The sequence below is a fragment of the Larimichthys crocea genome, chromosome III, assembly GCF_000972845.2.
Source record: "Larimichthys crocea isolate SSNF chromosome III, L_crocea_2.0, whole genome shotgun sequence".
Taxonomy (NCBI): Eukaryota; Metazoa; Chordata; class Actinopteri; family Sciaenidae; genus Larimichthys; species Larimichthys crocea.
Window position 1 is genome coordinate 42,103,514 of NC_040013.1, and position 15,477 is coordinate 42,118,990.

Consider the following 15,477-nt stretch of genomic DNA (forward strand, 5'->3'; position numbering starts at 1 on the left):
ATGATTTCCAGTATTTACTTAGCCTAAACCTAATAGAAGACTTAAGTTTCATTGTTTAAATGCTGCACTCAAGCTTTGCTCAGCACTAAACACCCTGTTTTAGAAATTGAATCCTGTAAGAAATCCCTTCAATAGGCACTTTTTCCCTTTTTGGATCTCTGTTGTAATCTCTCATGTCTCATCCATGTCTCTCTCATCTCTCTCAGGTCCTGGACAGTATTTATTTCAGCCGTCGCTTCCACGTCCGCTGCGTTGCTCAGGCCAGGGATAAGGCGGGTCACCTTGGAACACCACTGAGGAGCAACATCGCCACCATCGGCACAGAAGGCTCCATCTGCCACACGCCTGTTACCACTGGAACTGCCAGAGGCTTCCAGGCTCAGTCCTTCATCGCCACTCTCAAATACCTGGATGTCAAGCAAAAAGAGCACCCCAATCGGTGAGTAGGGACAGCTGGTTTAAATTGGTTTAAAGTCTTGACCACAACTTTATGGATTGTATGTTAATGCCTTTGCTTCACTGCTTTTTATGTCCTTTAGTATCCATATCTCAGTGCAGATCCCCCATCAGGACGGCATGCTCCCCCTGGTGTCTACCATGCCGCTGCACAATCTGCACTTCCTGCTGTCAGAGTCTATCTATAGGCAGCAGCATGTCTGCTCCAACCTTGTTACCCTCAAAGACCTGCAGGATATCTCCGGTCAGTCACACAACAACACAATTCTATAAAAGCACACACACACACACACACACACACACACACACGTCCCACTGACAGCTGAAACAGAAGAGATACATCTGTAAGATATTCCGCCGTATCATTGACATTTGCATTTCTATCATTTATCTGATGTTCTCAGTCATCTGGAATTAATATATCTGTGGAATATTCTGCAATACAACGTGGGCAGCCAGGTTTTTACAAGGTTTAAGACAGAGCCTAAAGACTTATGTAGGTGACAGTATATGTAATAATAATACATCTAATCAATGAAAATAATGAACAAATCAGATGGAAAGAACGTGTTTCCTCTTCAGAACCTTAATTTTCAATACGTGAGCAGAATGTTTTATTTATGCCAAAGCTACATACGACAGAAAACAAGGCAGGCTTTGGTCAAAGCCAAATCCTTTTTTCAGAGCTTGTTTGTAGTCAGTATAAGTCATGTTTAGCTCTGTTTTACAGAGAATCATTATCTGGTAATGCAGCATCGAGTAAAAATGTATACAGTGGATTAGAATGGTTTGTTTAAATCAGAGATGGTTATTTTTATTTGTTTCAGCTCATAGAAACTTTGATATCATTCTTTCACAGAGACAGGTTTCTTGGACGATGTATCCTATGACAGCATATCTCTGGGGCCGGGTTATGACCGCCCCTACCAATTCAACCCCAAAGTCCGGGAGGCCAAGAGCATCCAGCTCTACAAGCACCTCAACCTCAAGAGCTGCATTTGGACCTTTGACGCTTACTATGACATGACCGAGCTCATCGACGTCTGCGGAGGCTCCGTCACGGCTGATTTCCAGGTGCATAGCGTGAATCATGAAAACATTTTTAAATTTGTATTTTACATCTGTAAATGGACCTTGACTGGGGCTGTTTTGCAAGGTCAAGAATGACCTGTCAAGATTAAATAAATGTTATTTTAGCTCAGGGCCCATCTGTCACCCAACTATCCAGACTTCCAGTTTCCTAGAAAGCGACAGATAGATGAATGAAATAAAAAAATATATATATAATCGTCCTTGTTGTTGAGTAAAAAATAGTAAAAATTTTCATCTGCAACCATTTACCATTAATGCACAACATTTCTGATACTTTGTATACAATTCTCAAAAGAGATTGCACATCAACAAGAAAAAGTACTAATTCACTGTTGCTCAAATCCTGATATGACCCTCTGAACATTCAAGAATGCCATTGTTTTTCCAGGTTCGGGACTCGGCTCAGTCCTTCTTGACGGTTCAGGTTCCCCTCTACGTGTCTTACATCTACGTGACGGCACCGAGAGGTTGGGCCTCTCTGGAGCATCACACTGAGATGGAGTTCTCTTTCTTCTACGACACCGTGCTCTGGAGGACAGGTCAGTCCATATGTCTCTATGAAAAGATTCTAATATAAAGTTAGTACAAGCTCGCATTTTGCATTTACTTTGTTCAGTTTAACTAACTCTGTGGCACAATATGAAGTGGAATTTCTATATTTATACATTTGCATTATGTTTTTATATGACACACTGTAGTCCTGATCTTTCTCTATAGATTCTATGCATTCAAACACAGCACTTAACTTACTAGAATATTTAACATGAACATGCATTATTTTGTGATAATTTTTTTCTTATATCTTTAACTGTTGTGGTTCTATAATCATATTTAATGTTGATTTCTTTTTCAACTTGACATTGAGGCAAGAATCTGTATCTATGTATTTATTTATGTACAGTATTATTTAGGTAGTATGTTTTACTTGATTTAATATTAATTCAGAAATTAATTAGGTCCATGTTACAAACATCTGGCGCATTACGTGAAATGATCCGTATCATATTATGTTTGTTGTTTGTCTGCATATTGTTGTACACTTCTGCTTTAGTTTTATGGTAACTTCCATGACTGGCCTTTTATGTCTGCAGGTATTCAGACTGACAGCGTCCTCTCAGCCAGACTGCAGATCATCAGGATCTACATCAGAGAAGATGGACGGCTGGTGATTGAGTTCAAAACCCATGCCAAATTCAGAGGTCAGTTCACAACATCCTTCACAAGATTTCAGATATTAGGATCATTGTTGAGTAATAGATAAAGAGCAGAAGAGGAGTCTTTTGAAGTGAAGTTTTGGTGTGATATAAAGGAAGTTTTCACCCAATCCACTACAGAGTGAAAAAAAAAACATTTCTGTGTTTAATTTTGTCTCCATTTTCCGTCCTACAGGTCAGTTTGTCCTTGAACACCACACTCTGCCCGGCCACAAATCCCACCTGATGGCTCCTGACCATCTTGGCGGCATTGAGTTTGACATTCAGCTGCTTTGGAGCGCTCAGACCTTTGACTCTCCGTACCAGCTGTGGAGGGCCACCAGCTCCTACAGCAGGTCAGTGAGATCATCCACAGATATTATCAGAGGGAGAAAGACTATCATTCAAATTTTCTTGTACAAAATATTGAGATTTTTACAGTTTAGCTAGATGGGGATAAAGATATTGTATCAGTTGTTCAGTAGACATTTGCAAGCTGCAGATAAATAAACAATAAATGTAACAACATTTGTTGACATATTTACTGCAAGGCTCCTTTAAGATTTGAAGATGGAATTTTAGATAAAGATTTTTCATTTTTTGCAACTAGACTGTCAGAATTTAAACTACATAAAAAGAGGTCAGCTGGAGGTTGACTTCTGAAACACCCAGCTGGTTTTTATGGATTTCAGAAGAACCCTTCTTCAGCCTATCGTTTCATCAATGTATCTCACTGTAAATCAGGAATAATCCCTTTGTGTTGTCTTAATGTGGTTCCTTCGACAGGAAGGACTATTCTGGAGAGTACACCGTCTTCTTGATCCCCTGCACTGTCCAGCCCACTCAGCCCTGGATCGACCCTGGTGACAAACCTTTGTCCTGTACCGCTCATGCTCCAGAAAAGTACGTATCTTCTTAAGTCCAACTTGAGTGTGAACAGTCTTGGTTTGATGATGACTTATTTAAAGAGTTGGGTGCATTTTGGAAACAGAACAACACATGAAAGTATGACCTCGGTAGCTCACCTTCCTGTCCCCCTTCAGATGTTTTTGTCCAAATAAAGTTTTAAAAAGCCCAATCAGCTAATGAAATAAACAAAGAGTACAGCAGGTAACTTGAACCCTGTCTTGTTTTCCAACAGGTTTTTGGTGCCGATCGCCTTCCAGCAGACCAACCGGCCCGTTCCTGTGGTTTACTCCCTCAACACTGAGTTCCAACTGTGTAACAACGAGAAGGTGTTCATGATGGACCCTGCCAACACTGATGTCTCTATGGCTGAGATGGACTACAAAGGAGCATTCTCCATGGGTATGTTAGAGTTTGGGAAGAGTAACCGAACTAACCTTCTTAGAATAGCCTTTTAGAAACGTTCACTAAAGAGGAATGAGCTGTTTTGGGGTTTTCCTACTGACCTTTGTCCTGTTTTTTTTTTATTTTTTGTACTCCAAATATTTTCTGTTCAGCAGCTGGAGGGGGGGTCACATATCCTGGGAATTAATCATGTTTCTTCAACCATATACAGACAAATTGTATTCTTCTTGTTACCTGCAAAACAATGTTTTTGTGTGTATTTAATCATTTATCTTTCTTCATGTTTGGATTATTTTGATAATTATTGAGCAGCACAAGCTTTTTCCATGCACAGGTACAAATAATAAAAACAAAATCCTGTTTCTCTGCTGACCCCTGCAGGTCAGACTCTGTATGGCAGGGTGTTGTGGAACCCTGAGCAGAACCTGAATGCTGCTTACAAACTGCAGCTGGAGAAAGTTTACCTCTGCACCGGCAGAGACGGATACGTTCCCTTCTTTGACCCAACAGGGACACTGTATAACGAGGGGCCGCAGTATGGCTGCATCCAGCCTAACAAGCACCTCAAGCATCGCTTCCTACTGCTGGTACAAAACTTTCTGTTTTTCTCTTATTTACTCTGGTCTGTTCAAAGATTTTTATTTAGACTGCATGCTGTATCTTCTATATCTATCTAACATACTGAGGATTCAGCCTCTGTTAATGCTTGTTCCAATAACTCTAGTGTTAACTATTATCTAAAACCTGTTCATTATCTTGAGGTTTTTGAATAAAGGTTGGCAAATAAGGAGGATAAAACTGAATCACTTGTCATGATACAATCAACATAATATACCCTATGAATCACACAGCCTTTAAATGTGAAACTGATTCCGCAGACATGGAGTTATAACGAGTAGTACAAGGAGTCATCATCTTACTTCCTTACTTCCTGTCCACAAATAGAGAATCCATGGCACGCCCTTTAGGCAAATTGTTGCAGCAGCGACTGGAGCAAAGATGGAACCACAAAATTTTCATGAAATGTGTGCTGAAGAGAAGCTTCACATAAAGTATATTTGAAACTTTTGTATTTGTGTACTTTACACAGAATCAAAATCAAATCAACAAGTAACTTTACAGTGAATGTCCACATGCTGTACCTGTTCAGCTCTGATCAGATGATTAGTTTTGTTTCTGTTTAAAAGTCTTGTAACTGAATTTTAACTTCAGAGCACTTCAGATTTTCTTCTGACGTACTTGCTTCAGATGATTTAAGATGACCCCAGTCCTTCTGTAATATTACGCCTGTAAACAGTAGGATAACATCCCCCCATACACACACACACACACATACAGGTCATCCTTTTTACTTGCCACACCAGTCTGACCAGTCCCACTTCTCATTGCCTGTGGCCTATTTAAATCACTGTCTTTCTTCCCTATGTAAATGTTGGTTGTAGTCGTACACAGAAATACTGCACTGGGTGAACAGCTTAATGCATTTGCCCTGCATCAACACTAAAAAGCAAACAATGCTGTTTAAAGAAAGCTTTGTGCCACAACAACAAAAGTTTAATTCAAAGTGTTCTGATTATTTTATCTTTTTGGGTTTCCTTTCCAGGATCGTAAACAGCCAGATGTATGTGACAGATTTTTCCACGATGTTCCCTTTGAGGCTCACTTGGCCTCAGACATCCCAGAGCTGCAGCCCATGACAGCCATGCCGGGTGTTGATGGCTTTACAATGAAGGTTGATGCTCTCTACAAGGTGTGTGAAACCACTTATACTTTATCAGTGTCATGTAATGAGTTTTTTATATTTTTTATTTTTTTAATTAGAAATATTTTTTAATTGGGGATTGACGTTTTAACTGTGTAAAATCAACTTTACACGAGCTCACAGCCTTTAAAAAAGTGCATTTCAAAGGGAAATGTTTAGTTCCCACGTTTGCCATGGGTGGTAGTCAGACCAGAGCAAATAACTTTAATACTAATTCCCGAAGTTTAAACTCTGTGTGCTCTATTATCAGAACTCCAGTTTTAATTCTGAAGCCCAAGTGACTCACTTGAGTCAGTGTCAGTTGGGGCTAAAAACTACATTGTTTATTTTTTTTAATCGCTTTTCTCTCTACTGTGATCTGTCTGTGTTATTGGAGTGCAAGGCTATATCTGTGGAGTAGTCTCTACTGTTGTTATTTCTTGATTTAATAGGCAGTTGTTTGCCAAAGCATAAAGTCTTTATAATGTGATTCAATACAATATCTAACCTCTTACTTCTTTCCCTCTGTTGATTGACAGGTGGAGGCAGGACACCAGTGGTACCTGCAGGTAATTTATGTGATCAGCCCAGAGTCACGGTCTAGCCCCAGGATTCAGCGCTCGGTGACTTATGAAGTGAGCCGCTCTAAACGCGATCTGGTGGACCGCAGTGGGCGTCTGACGCTGGACGAGTCCCTGATCTACGACAACGAGGGTGACCAGGTGAAGAATGGCACCAACATGAAGTCGCTCCGTCTGGAGGCTGGGCCTTCTGCCACCTTTAACGCCCACGTGGGCAGCTCAGTAGGTGGTGGAGTGGCCGCTGTGACCCTGCTGGTCCTGGTCCTGCTGGCCTCTTGCTTCCTTTTCCGCCGCTGCCGACGGTCGGCCAAGAAGAAGAGCAAGAAGGCTCACAAAGTGTACGAGGAGTATCCGCTCAACACCAAGGTGGAGGTGTGCATGGACAAATGTGTGGAGAAGAACTTCAGCACCAAACACTGCACCGTGAGGAACGTCAACATCCTCAACCGCAACCAGGAGCCCAATGGCAAGGCCAAGGTCAAACAGGTCAATCTGGAGGTCAAACTCCACAACAACCTTAATGACGGCACTGAGGTCTGAAACACTGATGAGAAGAGGAGAAGAAGAAGAGAGAGATGGGGAAGTAAAATTAAAAAAAGGTATTTTCTAAAAGAAAGTTTGTACTTAAGGAATGAGATGTTTGTTAATGTATTTTTATACCACTTTAAAAAAAGGGAAGTGTGTTACGTGCAGAGAGCTACGCAGCATTTTAATCATTTCGCAACTGGGCTACCTCAGGAATCCACAAACCACTCAGCTGCGTCAAACAGCCAAAACATCTGCATCTGATCATTTAAACTCCATCTGAAACTGTTGTTAATTTCATTGCTGTTTAACTTGACATTTACGTCCTCTTTAGCACCAAAATGGTGAGTGGTAGCTCAGACACTGGTGATTGTTTCGACAAAAACACTCCTCTGCTGCATTGAGTCATTTCACTGCTACTAAATGTCACTACTGTACAGTTGTAGCCAGTGTAGAAAGTGCTCCTTTTCTGCATTTATCTGTATCATACACTGTTTTTTTTGCAGAGGAATTAACTCTATAAACAAAAGAGCACGAGTAACAAGTTTAATTGTCCTGTGGAGCGACTTGTACATCGGCTACAGCTGCTTCTGACTGCTGTGAAAGTATTAAGCACATACAGTGTGCTACTGTCGCCCGAGGCTGAGTGAGTGCAAAGTGTAAATAACAAAAATGAATGATACCTATAAGTGCGATTATGCCATACCTTTCGTTAATCCTTCCCTCATGAGCAGGAACTTTATTTGCATTTTTAAAAATCTGTATTTCAAGCCTTACTTAGAGACATTTGTACTGTCATGTTGAACAACAGATAATTATTCTTGTTCAAACACAAATTCTTATTTTTGCTGTTTGTACTGTACTTTGACAGCTGCCAATATTAAGTGCCATGCAGTATTTTTTCCTCATGAATTTCAAAACGAATCATCCAAAGTATTTTCTTTTTCTTTTCCAAGACTGAAAAAATGCTCATTTTCCATGTGATTGTAGTAAATCAGATACGACCGTTTGGACAGCAAAAGTTTTGATCCCGTCCACATGACTGAGTGCTTTAGCCTTAATACTGTTCTAATGAAAATAATCACTTTTTTAAAATGATGTATTTTATAAGAGATGTGTATCTACCTGCCTTTGTTCCACCCAAAGACACAAAATAACTTACTTATTTTTTATTTACCCCGGCTTACATCACGCTCAAATGTTTTCTCATTTATGTATCATTATGTTACCTTCTTATGATGTATTATGTTACGCTCAGCTACTGATGTACCCACAATGTTAAAGTTACTGTAATTTTTTTAAGTGTGTGACACTGGTTGGAGAGCACTGCAAAAGAAAACAAGTTTTTTTTCTCGTGAGATGTTGACATGTCTTTCTCTCCATTCGTCTCTCTGAGCCCACCTCCTGTTTTCTTTCAACTGTGTGCCTATCAAACAACACGGGAACAGGAAATTATGGGAAATAATATATTTTTGGTGCTATCATTTTGTGGAAAACTATGATGCTATCAACATGATGCCTGTATTTGGTGCCTTTTTTAGTAATAAAAATACATTTGAAACCTACTATTGCCCTTTATTTCTTGATTTTTTTATTATTTTATTTATTATGTTTATATTTATATGGTTTAATTATTTTTAAGGGGAAAAAATAATCTGACTGATTAATTCATCTGAAAATTCATCTGAAAGTTGCAAAATTAAGCAATCATTTTGACATTTTACAAATATTTTGTTCATGTAAACAGAAAAAGGTCATGCAGCATTTGGTCATGATTAGAGACCTGTCAACAGTTGTTACTGCAATTCATCATGGGGGGGAAATTAATCTCATTCCATCTCTCATATTTCATAAAGTTAAACAAAGGAGATGTTAAAGTTAAATAAATCTTGAGTGTCCTTTTCTAACTTCCAAACAGAAACTGTGGCTTTCTCGTGTCTCTTAGTTTGATGCCTTGTCAAGAACACGCCCTTGTTACACACAAGGTGGAAATCATGCACCACCCAAATCCACCACGTGTGGCTTTGAACCTGTCATTGCATTGTTGCTCTCTGTCTGTGAGTATATTTTGTTTATAGGCTCATACATTAAGGTAATGCTTTGGTTTACATTGTGGTTGCTATGTTCTGTTGCTGTAAACTTTAATAAAAAAAAACAGTTCTATAAATCTCATGGCTGATTTAAACATGAATAGGGCTGCTATTTTATTCCATACTTAGAAAGATGTAATGTGTCATTATTGTCAGAGAGGCTTTCTAAATATAGCTGTTTTAAATGTACGAGCCGCCCCTGAAGGCGTTACCTGCCTGTCCGGACTGGGCGTGCCCAGGTGACTCAGGTACTTTTCCAGCTTCCACAGGTGTGGCGGAAAAGTGTTCCGGTTCAGTCAAATCCAGGTGAGTTCTTTGACTCTCGTTAATGTATTATCTCATCTTTATGATACGTTTATTTCGACTCTGGCTGTTATCGTAACAGATCATTCTTAGGTGATGAAAGTTTAAAACAGAAGTTTGTTTACAGATGATTCATTTTGCTCACAAACTCATGATAAACTGAGCAAAACTTAGTGTGTCATTGCATTTACTTTAGGTAATCCTGCAATAGAACTGTATTTCTTATTAAGGCTACAACCTAGCCAACCTGGTATGTTTTCAGATCTACCTTTAAATTATTTCCGGCATATACAGTTTACAGTTTGTAGTCATGTATTTTTTTTTCTACAGACGAACTTCCTGTTTACACCATGGCATCTTTATGGGTAAGACAAGATCTGCATTTTTATTTTTAGAACATTTTGACTGACGATACATTTTAAATACAACTGATAAACCTTCTGCAGGATGACTTGGACAGTCTTGTGAATTCCCCTTCTTCTTTCTCAGCAAAAGTAGGTCCGACTAAAAGCACACACTGATTTCAGGTTTTACTGTGACCTTTTATTATGGCACAAAGGAAAAAACAAACAGACTGAAAGATGAATGTGATCATGTTCTTCAGACTGGAGATAGAGGAACCATCAAGCCAAAAGCAAACTTTGATGCAGGAGAAGATGTTGCAGCTCTGAAGGATGCTATTGAAGGACTTGGTACAAATACACACACACACACACACACACACACACACACACACACACACACACACACACACACGTGTTACACTGTAACATGTCTCAAGGCCACTAACCTATAAACTTGTTACATTTCTTTGATGGTCTACTTTTTTCATGTTTACTGATGAACCTCTTAACGTTTCTTTTTTCTTTTTCTTTTTTAAAATTTTAAATTCAGGCACCAAAGAGAAGGTTTTGATTGACATTTTGACCCACAGAAGTAGTGCTCAGAGACAGGTCATCTGTGAAGCTTATCAGGAAGCCACTGGCAGAGTAAGATGTTGCTCCTCTTGTCATTCATCCAGAGTGAATTTCATTCTGTTTTCATGATTTAAATAACACCAGAATCATACACGGAGTCGTTCAAAGGTCTGTGTGTCCATACCACTGTCCATGGGTCACAAACATACATTATGAACTAGTTTTTTTTCCTCTTATTTGGTGGCAGGCGTTATTATTTCTTTCCAATGTAACACAGCTCAGAGCTAGATACTGTAGCCAGTGTAAATGCAGAGGCCTTTGTGTATTTGCATGGGTGTGGTTCACAAATATGAGTGTGCTTCTGTTGGACGTGTTGTGTGTACATCATAGACATTACGGGAGGACCTGAAGGGCGACACCGATGGGGACTTTGAGGACCTGCTTGTGGCGCTCATCACCCCTCCTGCAAAGTATGACTGCCATGAAGTGATGCGGGCCATGGAAGTCAGTTTTTCTCACTTTTCTCTTTTTATTTTGCTACTTTAGAAATAAATATTGGTAAGAGAAAAGAAAGATATATTTAAAAAAATATGTAGCACAGAACCAAAGCAATAAGAAAGAGAACCCCTTTATTGTATACCATAAAATCCTTTAACCTTTTGGATTAAAATGAAATGTTCATGGAATTAGTTTCCCAGCTGACTAAAGTGAAGTGTGTGATGATGTATGTATGATTTTCAATTTGACCATGAATGAATGATTAAGGGGTTTAACCAGTTAATTTACAACATATTTAAGCAGGGAAAACGGAGCCATGAAAGTAAGCAGTATAATGCACTGTGAAGTATACCATATATCTACAGATCAAGTGATGATTAAGTTATTTTTAGTTTATAAGGGATGTTTGTTACATTTATAATAATGTTACTATTCTAATAATTTAAAAGATCATATTTATTAATGCAAATTATACTGCATGGTTCATAGTCAGGCACAAAAAAATGATACAAATTAAACAATCTAACTGTTTTGGGTTTTTTTTCAAATATTAAAACATGTTTTAGGTACTCAAAGACACTTTTAGGGTGAAAACAATACACTAAAAAACACTAAAAGCTATTTTAAAAAGGTGTGTTCAGTGTGTCAGTGATTTGAAGGTGGGTAGTTTTTTCTGAGTGCTGAATGGCGGAGTGAAGCAGAGCGGCACATGGCCTTTCAGTGAACTTAACAGCAACAGAACAGTTTATCATGATGTAAGCGCAGTTCAGACACTCAGCTCCATGTGATAAAGTGAATGTGTGATGTTACAGGGAGTTGTGACAGAAGAGAGCACCTTGATTGAAATCTTTGCCTCCAGATCCACTGAACAAATCAAAGCTTTCTGTGATGTCTATTTGCAAGGTAAATAACGTGAACAGTACATATGTTTTGATTTCTGTACAAATTGTAGCCTTATATTCCATCCAAAAGCATTTGAGCGACTGGCATTTTTAAAAAGTATGAATTTCTTTGTTTATGATAACTTTTTTCTCAAATATTTGAATCATGAGATTGTCTTGGATGTTTTCCTTCGCAGAAACAGAGAAAAAGTTGACCCTGGACCTAAAGGCAGAAGTTTCTGGAGACTTTTGCAGTGCGCTGCTCCTCCTTGCTGAGGTTTGTCATCTTTCTCCTCTGAGAAGAATGTAGAAAAATAAATGAATAAATAAATAGGAAAAGTAAAAAAAATATGCCAAAATTGAAATAATAGCTTACTTCACAATCTTCACAGTCATATTTATGAAACAATGTGGGGAATGAACTTGTTCTTTTGGTTTGGAACAATGCATGTCTGCACAACAGGACTTGTATAGCGCCATTCAGAGATTATTTTCTTTTTCTTTGCAGGCAACAAGGGATGATAGCACCACAGTAGATACAGAGAAGGCAAAAGAGGATGCCAAGGTGAAGCCAAGGGATGACAAGTTTGAACTTGTCTTATCCGGAAAAAAGTTTTTAGATATCCTATAATTGTCTCTTTTTATGTTAAGTATATTAATAACCATTTCATCTTTTTCTACCCAGACTCTTTACAGTGCTGGGGAGGAGAAATGGGGCACAGATGAATCTAAATTTATTGACATCCTCTGCCAAAGAAGTATACCTCAGCTGAGACAAAGTACTTTATGCTTAAACCATACTATGTTTTATCTAGACTGGAATAAAGTGCGTACAAATTATGGTCAATTTGGAATCATTTGAAATGTAAAATGTGTTTGTGTGTAGCTCTTGTTGAATACAAGAACATCAGTGGAAAGACACTGCAACAAAGCATCGAAGGAGAGATGTCAGGGGACCTGGAGGAACTACTGGTGGCTATTGGTAGGTTACAGTGCTTATTAATGTCCTTTTATCTTTGTATAAATGCTGTTTTTAATCACATTGTTGTTCACAACTTTTCTCACTCCACCAGTGAAATGTGTGAAGAGCGTACCCGCCTACTTTGCAGAACGCCTGTATGAGTGTATGAAGGTGAATATACTGTTTTTATTACACATGTTCGCAGCAGATCATTGCACACACACAGACAGGAATAAACAGTATCTAGTTCATTGTATCATAGTTGTGTTACCTGAAGAAAGTACAGCCCATGATATGAAGCTGTTCGGCAGAGAGAATTTTAAGATTAAAGACTGGGATGGTATTTTACTAACTCTACATGTGCTGCAGACAGAGCTGAGAGTATTGTAGCGACTGCCCGATAAAGGGTTATCATCGCTTTTTTTGCAGAACTTGATAAATGATAAATGCTTTTTCAGTCAGTCTGGTTTAAGCTTGTACACCATGCTGAAAAACCCCAAATCAACCCAACCCTGGTAAAAGCAACATGGACTCTGCACCAACTTTCACCAGGATTGTCTCATTTTTTGACAAACACAAATGTATCTCATGGAAAATATTCCTTTAGGCAGTGGTTTCTTTCTCTGCTAAGTTAAAGTCATAAGAGTTTAGTGTTATGATGAGACAGTTAAGTTTCATATTCTAGAGGCAAAAGCACTAATACAAGATAAATGTAAAAGAAAAAACACTATACATGAATTAAGTGTAAAAAATATATATATATTATTACCTGTATGTATTTTCACTGTCAATCTTGTTGTCAGGGTGCTGGAACAGACGAGTGCACCCTGAACCGGATCATGGTGAGTCGGTCTGAGATCGATCTGTTGGACATCAGGACTGAGTTCAAGAAACTCTACGAGTACTCACTGCTCTCTGCCATTGAGGTAAGGGACTCATTTTCTAACATTTCATAGGATATTATTAGCTCTTTAGAGCTATTTATTAGTGAGGTATAAAGTCTTCTGAAAAGGGACACTTGAAAAAAACCACCCTTCAGTAAATGGTGAAGGTTGTCTGGGTCTTTTCTAATGTGTCTAGTCTTTTATTTTAATCATGGTTGCCCAGGTGGGTTTGGTCTCCAGTCCTGATTTCCACCTACCTGTTGCAGCCCTAGAAGCAAATGAAAATAATTCTGTCAATCTTTGTCAGTGTTAATTTATAGTTGTAGCTGGTAAGTTTGTATCCTATTGTATTTTGCTATTGTCAGTCTGACAAGTAGTCCATCAGTTGGAGTGGGTGTTGAAGTTTTAGTCACACAAACACAGAGACCCTGACCATCTGCTGATCTACTAGTTCTGTTGCTCATTGTAATTTCTCAATGAGCAGAAACAATCCTATCTAGTACTGTAGATGCATTTAGCTTGAAGAAAAACATCAGCATCGTGTAAAAGTTACTCATAAAAACAATTCAAGAAACCTTTTATGGCTCTAAAATTCAGTCTGTAACTAATCCAGTGAAATCACCTGCTGTACTGATCATACTTACAAACTTGACATGTTTGTCCTTGCTTCTGTTTTTGTCCTCCAGTCAGATCTGGGGGGCGATCATGGGGACTGTGTGAAGGCTATCTGTGGAGGAGACGACTAGCTAATGCCTGAGGAAGTCCGCTTCATCTTGAACTCTCACTCGAGGCCCTCTGTCGTTTATGATACTTCTACTATGCTTTCATTTTTAAGCTACTAACTGATAAATTGTTTACGGTCTTAGAGCAATAGACAGCTTTGAAAAATACACGTCACATATGAAATCATAAAAGGATAGTGAGACATCTTGAGAGACATGCAGATCATTAAAGATTAAATTTAAATCTGGAAATGTTAACTGATGTTTAAATATAAAATTCTGTTTTGTTTCAGACGGAATTATTAAAAGACTCTGCTGAAATAAATCCTAACATCCACATGTGATCCTCTCACCGTGTCTACATTTCTGTCATTTTATTATTTTGTTCTCTCTCAGCAGTGGTGGAAACATTTACTCAAGTACTGTACTTAAGTGAAGAGTATTTTATGCTACTTTATACTTCATCTTCACTACATTTCAGAAATAAATATTTACTTCAGTACATTTAAGAACTATAGTGTCTATTAAAATTTAGAAGAAAACACATGATCATTTTTTAAAACATGATGATGTATGATGACAATTTGTCCAATACTTTGCTTGGTGACAAATACCTATCAAACTAATGAAATTCTCATCAGCCCCAGCTAATGCTAAGCAGTCTTAGTACAAATAACTGCAGTAAGACCATGTGACGATAAAACAATTTGTTGTTTGTTCAACAAACCCTATGAAGCAGATATGAAATGCACAGCTCACTTGGAGGAAATGCTTCAAAAAATGGTTAAATGAGTTTTTGCCTGTGGCAAGGCACTTTTTCATTTTTGAAAATATGTTATGTTTATTAAATCATTTAAAATGTAAAGATAAACAATTTAAAAACACGTCACTGCAGCTTTTATAGAATGCTTTGACGTAGTTGTGACCAACCTGTCACAGATGTCTGATTTAGACATGATACTCATAAAGGCGTGGTGATCATACAGGCTACAGGTGTGTCATCACTGGTGAACTGGATAGTGACCCCATTTAAATTTAAATAGTTTACACCACTAGCTCTCCTCGGAAATCATTAAAATACAGACAGAATTCCACTTTTTTGGATGATATTGGCTGACTTGATTTTTATGTCAGTTTGTTTATTTAGTAATCTTCCTGGAGTGTATGTAAATGTACTAATTTATGAATATACACTCAACAATGGAATGGTTAAAATGCTTCTATGCTGCATAGCTGATTTCTATCTGAATGTTGTCTGTTTCACAGTTTTCACCTATCAGGCTGCACTGTGTGTGGTTTGACCACAAGATGGAGCTCAATAA

At 38.3% G+C, this 15,477-nt stretch overlaps 2 protein-coding genes across 3 annotated transcripts in view; both read left to right on the forward strand.

Annotated features, from left to right (window-relative positions):
• fras1 (Fraser extracellular matrix complex subunit 1) overlaps positions 1-8,458 on the forward strand; it is a 198,245-nt gene extending 189,787 nt beyond the window's left edge. The window contains exons 63-73 of the mRNA XM_019272470.2: positions 207-439; positions 540-700; positions 1,316-1,530; positions 1,937-2,087; positions 2,640-2,747; positions 2,938-3,097; positions 3,528-3,644; positions 3,883-4,049; positions 4,434-4,639; positions 5,656-5,802; positions 6,333-8,458. Of these exons, the coding sequence (XP_019128015.2) occupies positions 207-439; positions 540-700; positions 1,316-1,530; positions 1,937-2,087; positions 2,640-2,747; positions 2,938-3,097; positions 3,528-3,644; positions 3,883-4,049; positions 4,434-4,639; positions 5,656-5,802; positions 6,333-6,914 (2,247 nt within the window). The 3' untranslated portion in view covers positions 6,915-8,458. The remainder of the gene's footprint in view (positions 1-206; positions 440-539; positions 701-1,315; positions 1,531-1,936; positions 2,088-2,639; positions 2,748-2,937; positions 3,098-3,527; positions 3,645-3,882; positions 4,050-4,433; positions 4,640-5,655; positions 5,803-6,332) is intronic.
• A 774-nt stretch (positions 8,459-9,232) lies between these two features.
• Positions 9,233-14,527, forward strand: anxa3a (annexin A3a). Of its 2 annotated transcripts, none has more exons than XM_010750843.3 (14): positions 9,233-9,295; positions 9,623-9,657; positions 9,739-9,786; positions 9,897-9,984; positions 10,187-10,281; positions 10,600-10,713; positions 11,520-11,610; positions 11,786-11,865; positions 12,097-12,153; positions 12,274-12,367; positions 12,475-12,570; positions 12,662-12,720; positions 13,353-13,475; positions 14,120-14,527. In XM_010750843.3, exons 2-14 carry the CDS (start codon positions 9,643-9,645, stop codon positions 14,177-14,179), a joined length of 1,020 nt encoding a protein of 339 aa, XP_010749145.3. In that variant the 5' UTR covers positions 9,233-9,295; positions 9,623-9,642; the 3' UTR covers positions 14,180-14,527. The 2 variants fall into 2 exon arrangements, with proteins under 2 accessions (XP_010749145.3, XP_027133769.1); XM_027277968.1 differs by lacking the exon at positions 9,233-9,295 and adding an exon at positions 9,508-9,542.
• The last annotated feature ends 950 nt before the right edge of the window (positions 14,528-15,477 follow it).

Bases quoted from the DNA above. Each gene is read 5' to 3' on its own strand.
- anxa3a (XM_010750843.3), top strand. The intron at 10,714-11,519 runs GTCAGTTTTTCT...GTGATGTTACAG, and splicing joins AAGTGATGCGGGCCATGGAA to GGAGTTGTGACAGAAGAGAG. The intron at 11,866-12,096 runs GTTTGTCATCTT...TTTTCTTTGCAG, and splicing joins CGCTGCTCCTCCTTGCTGAG to GCAACAAGGGATGATAGCAC.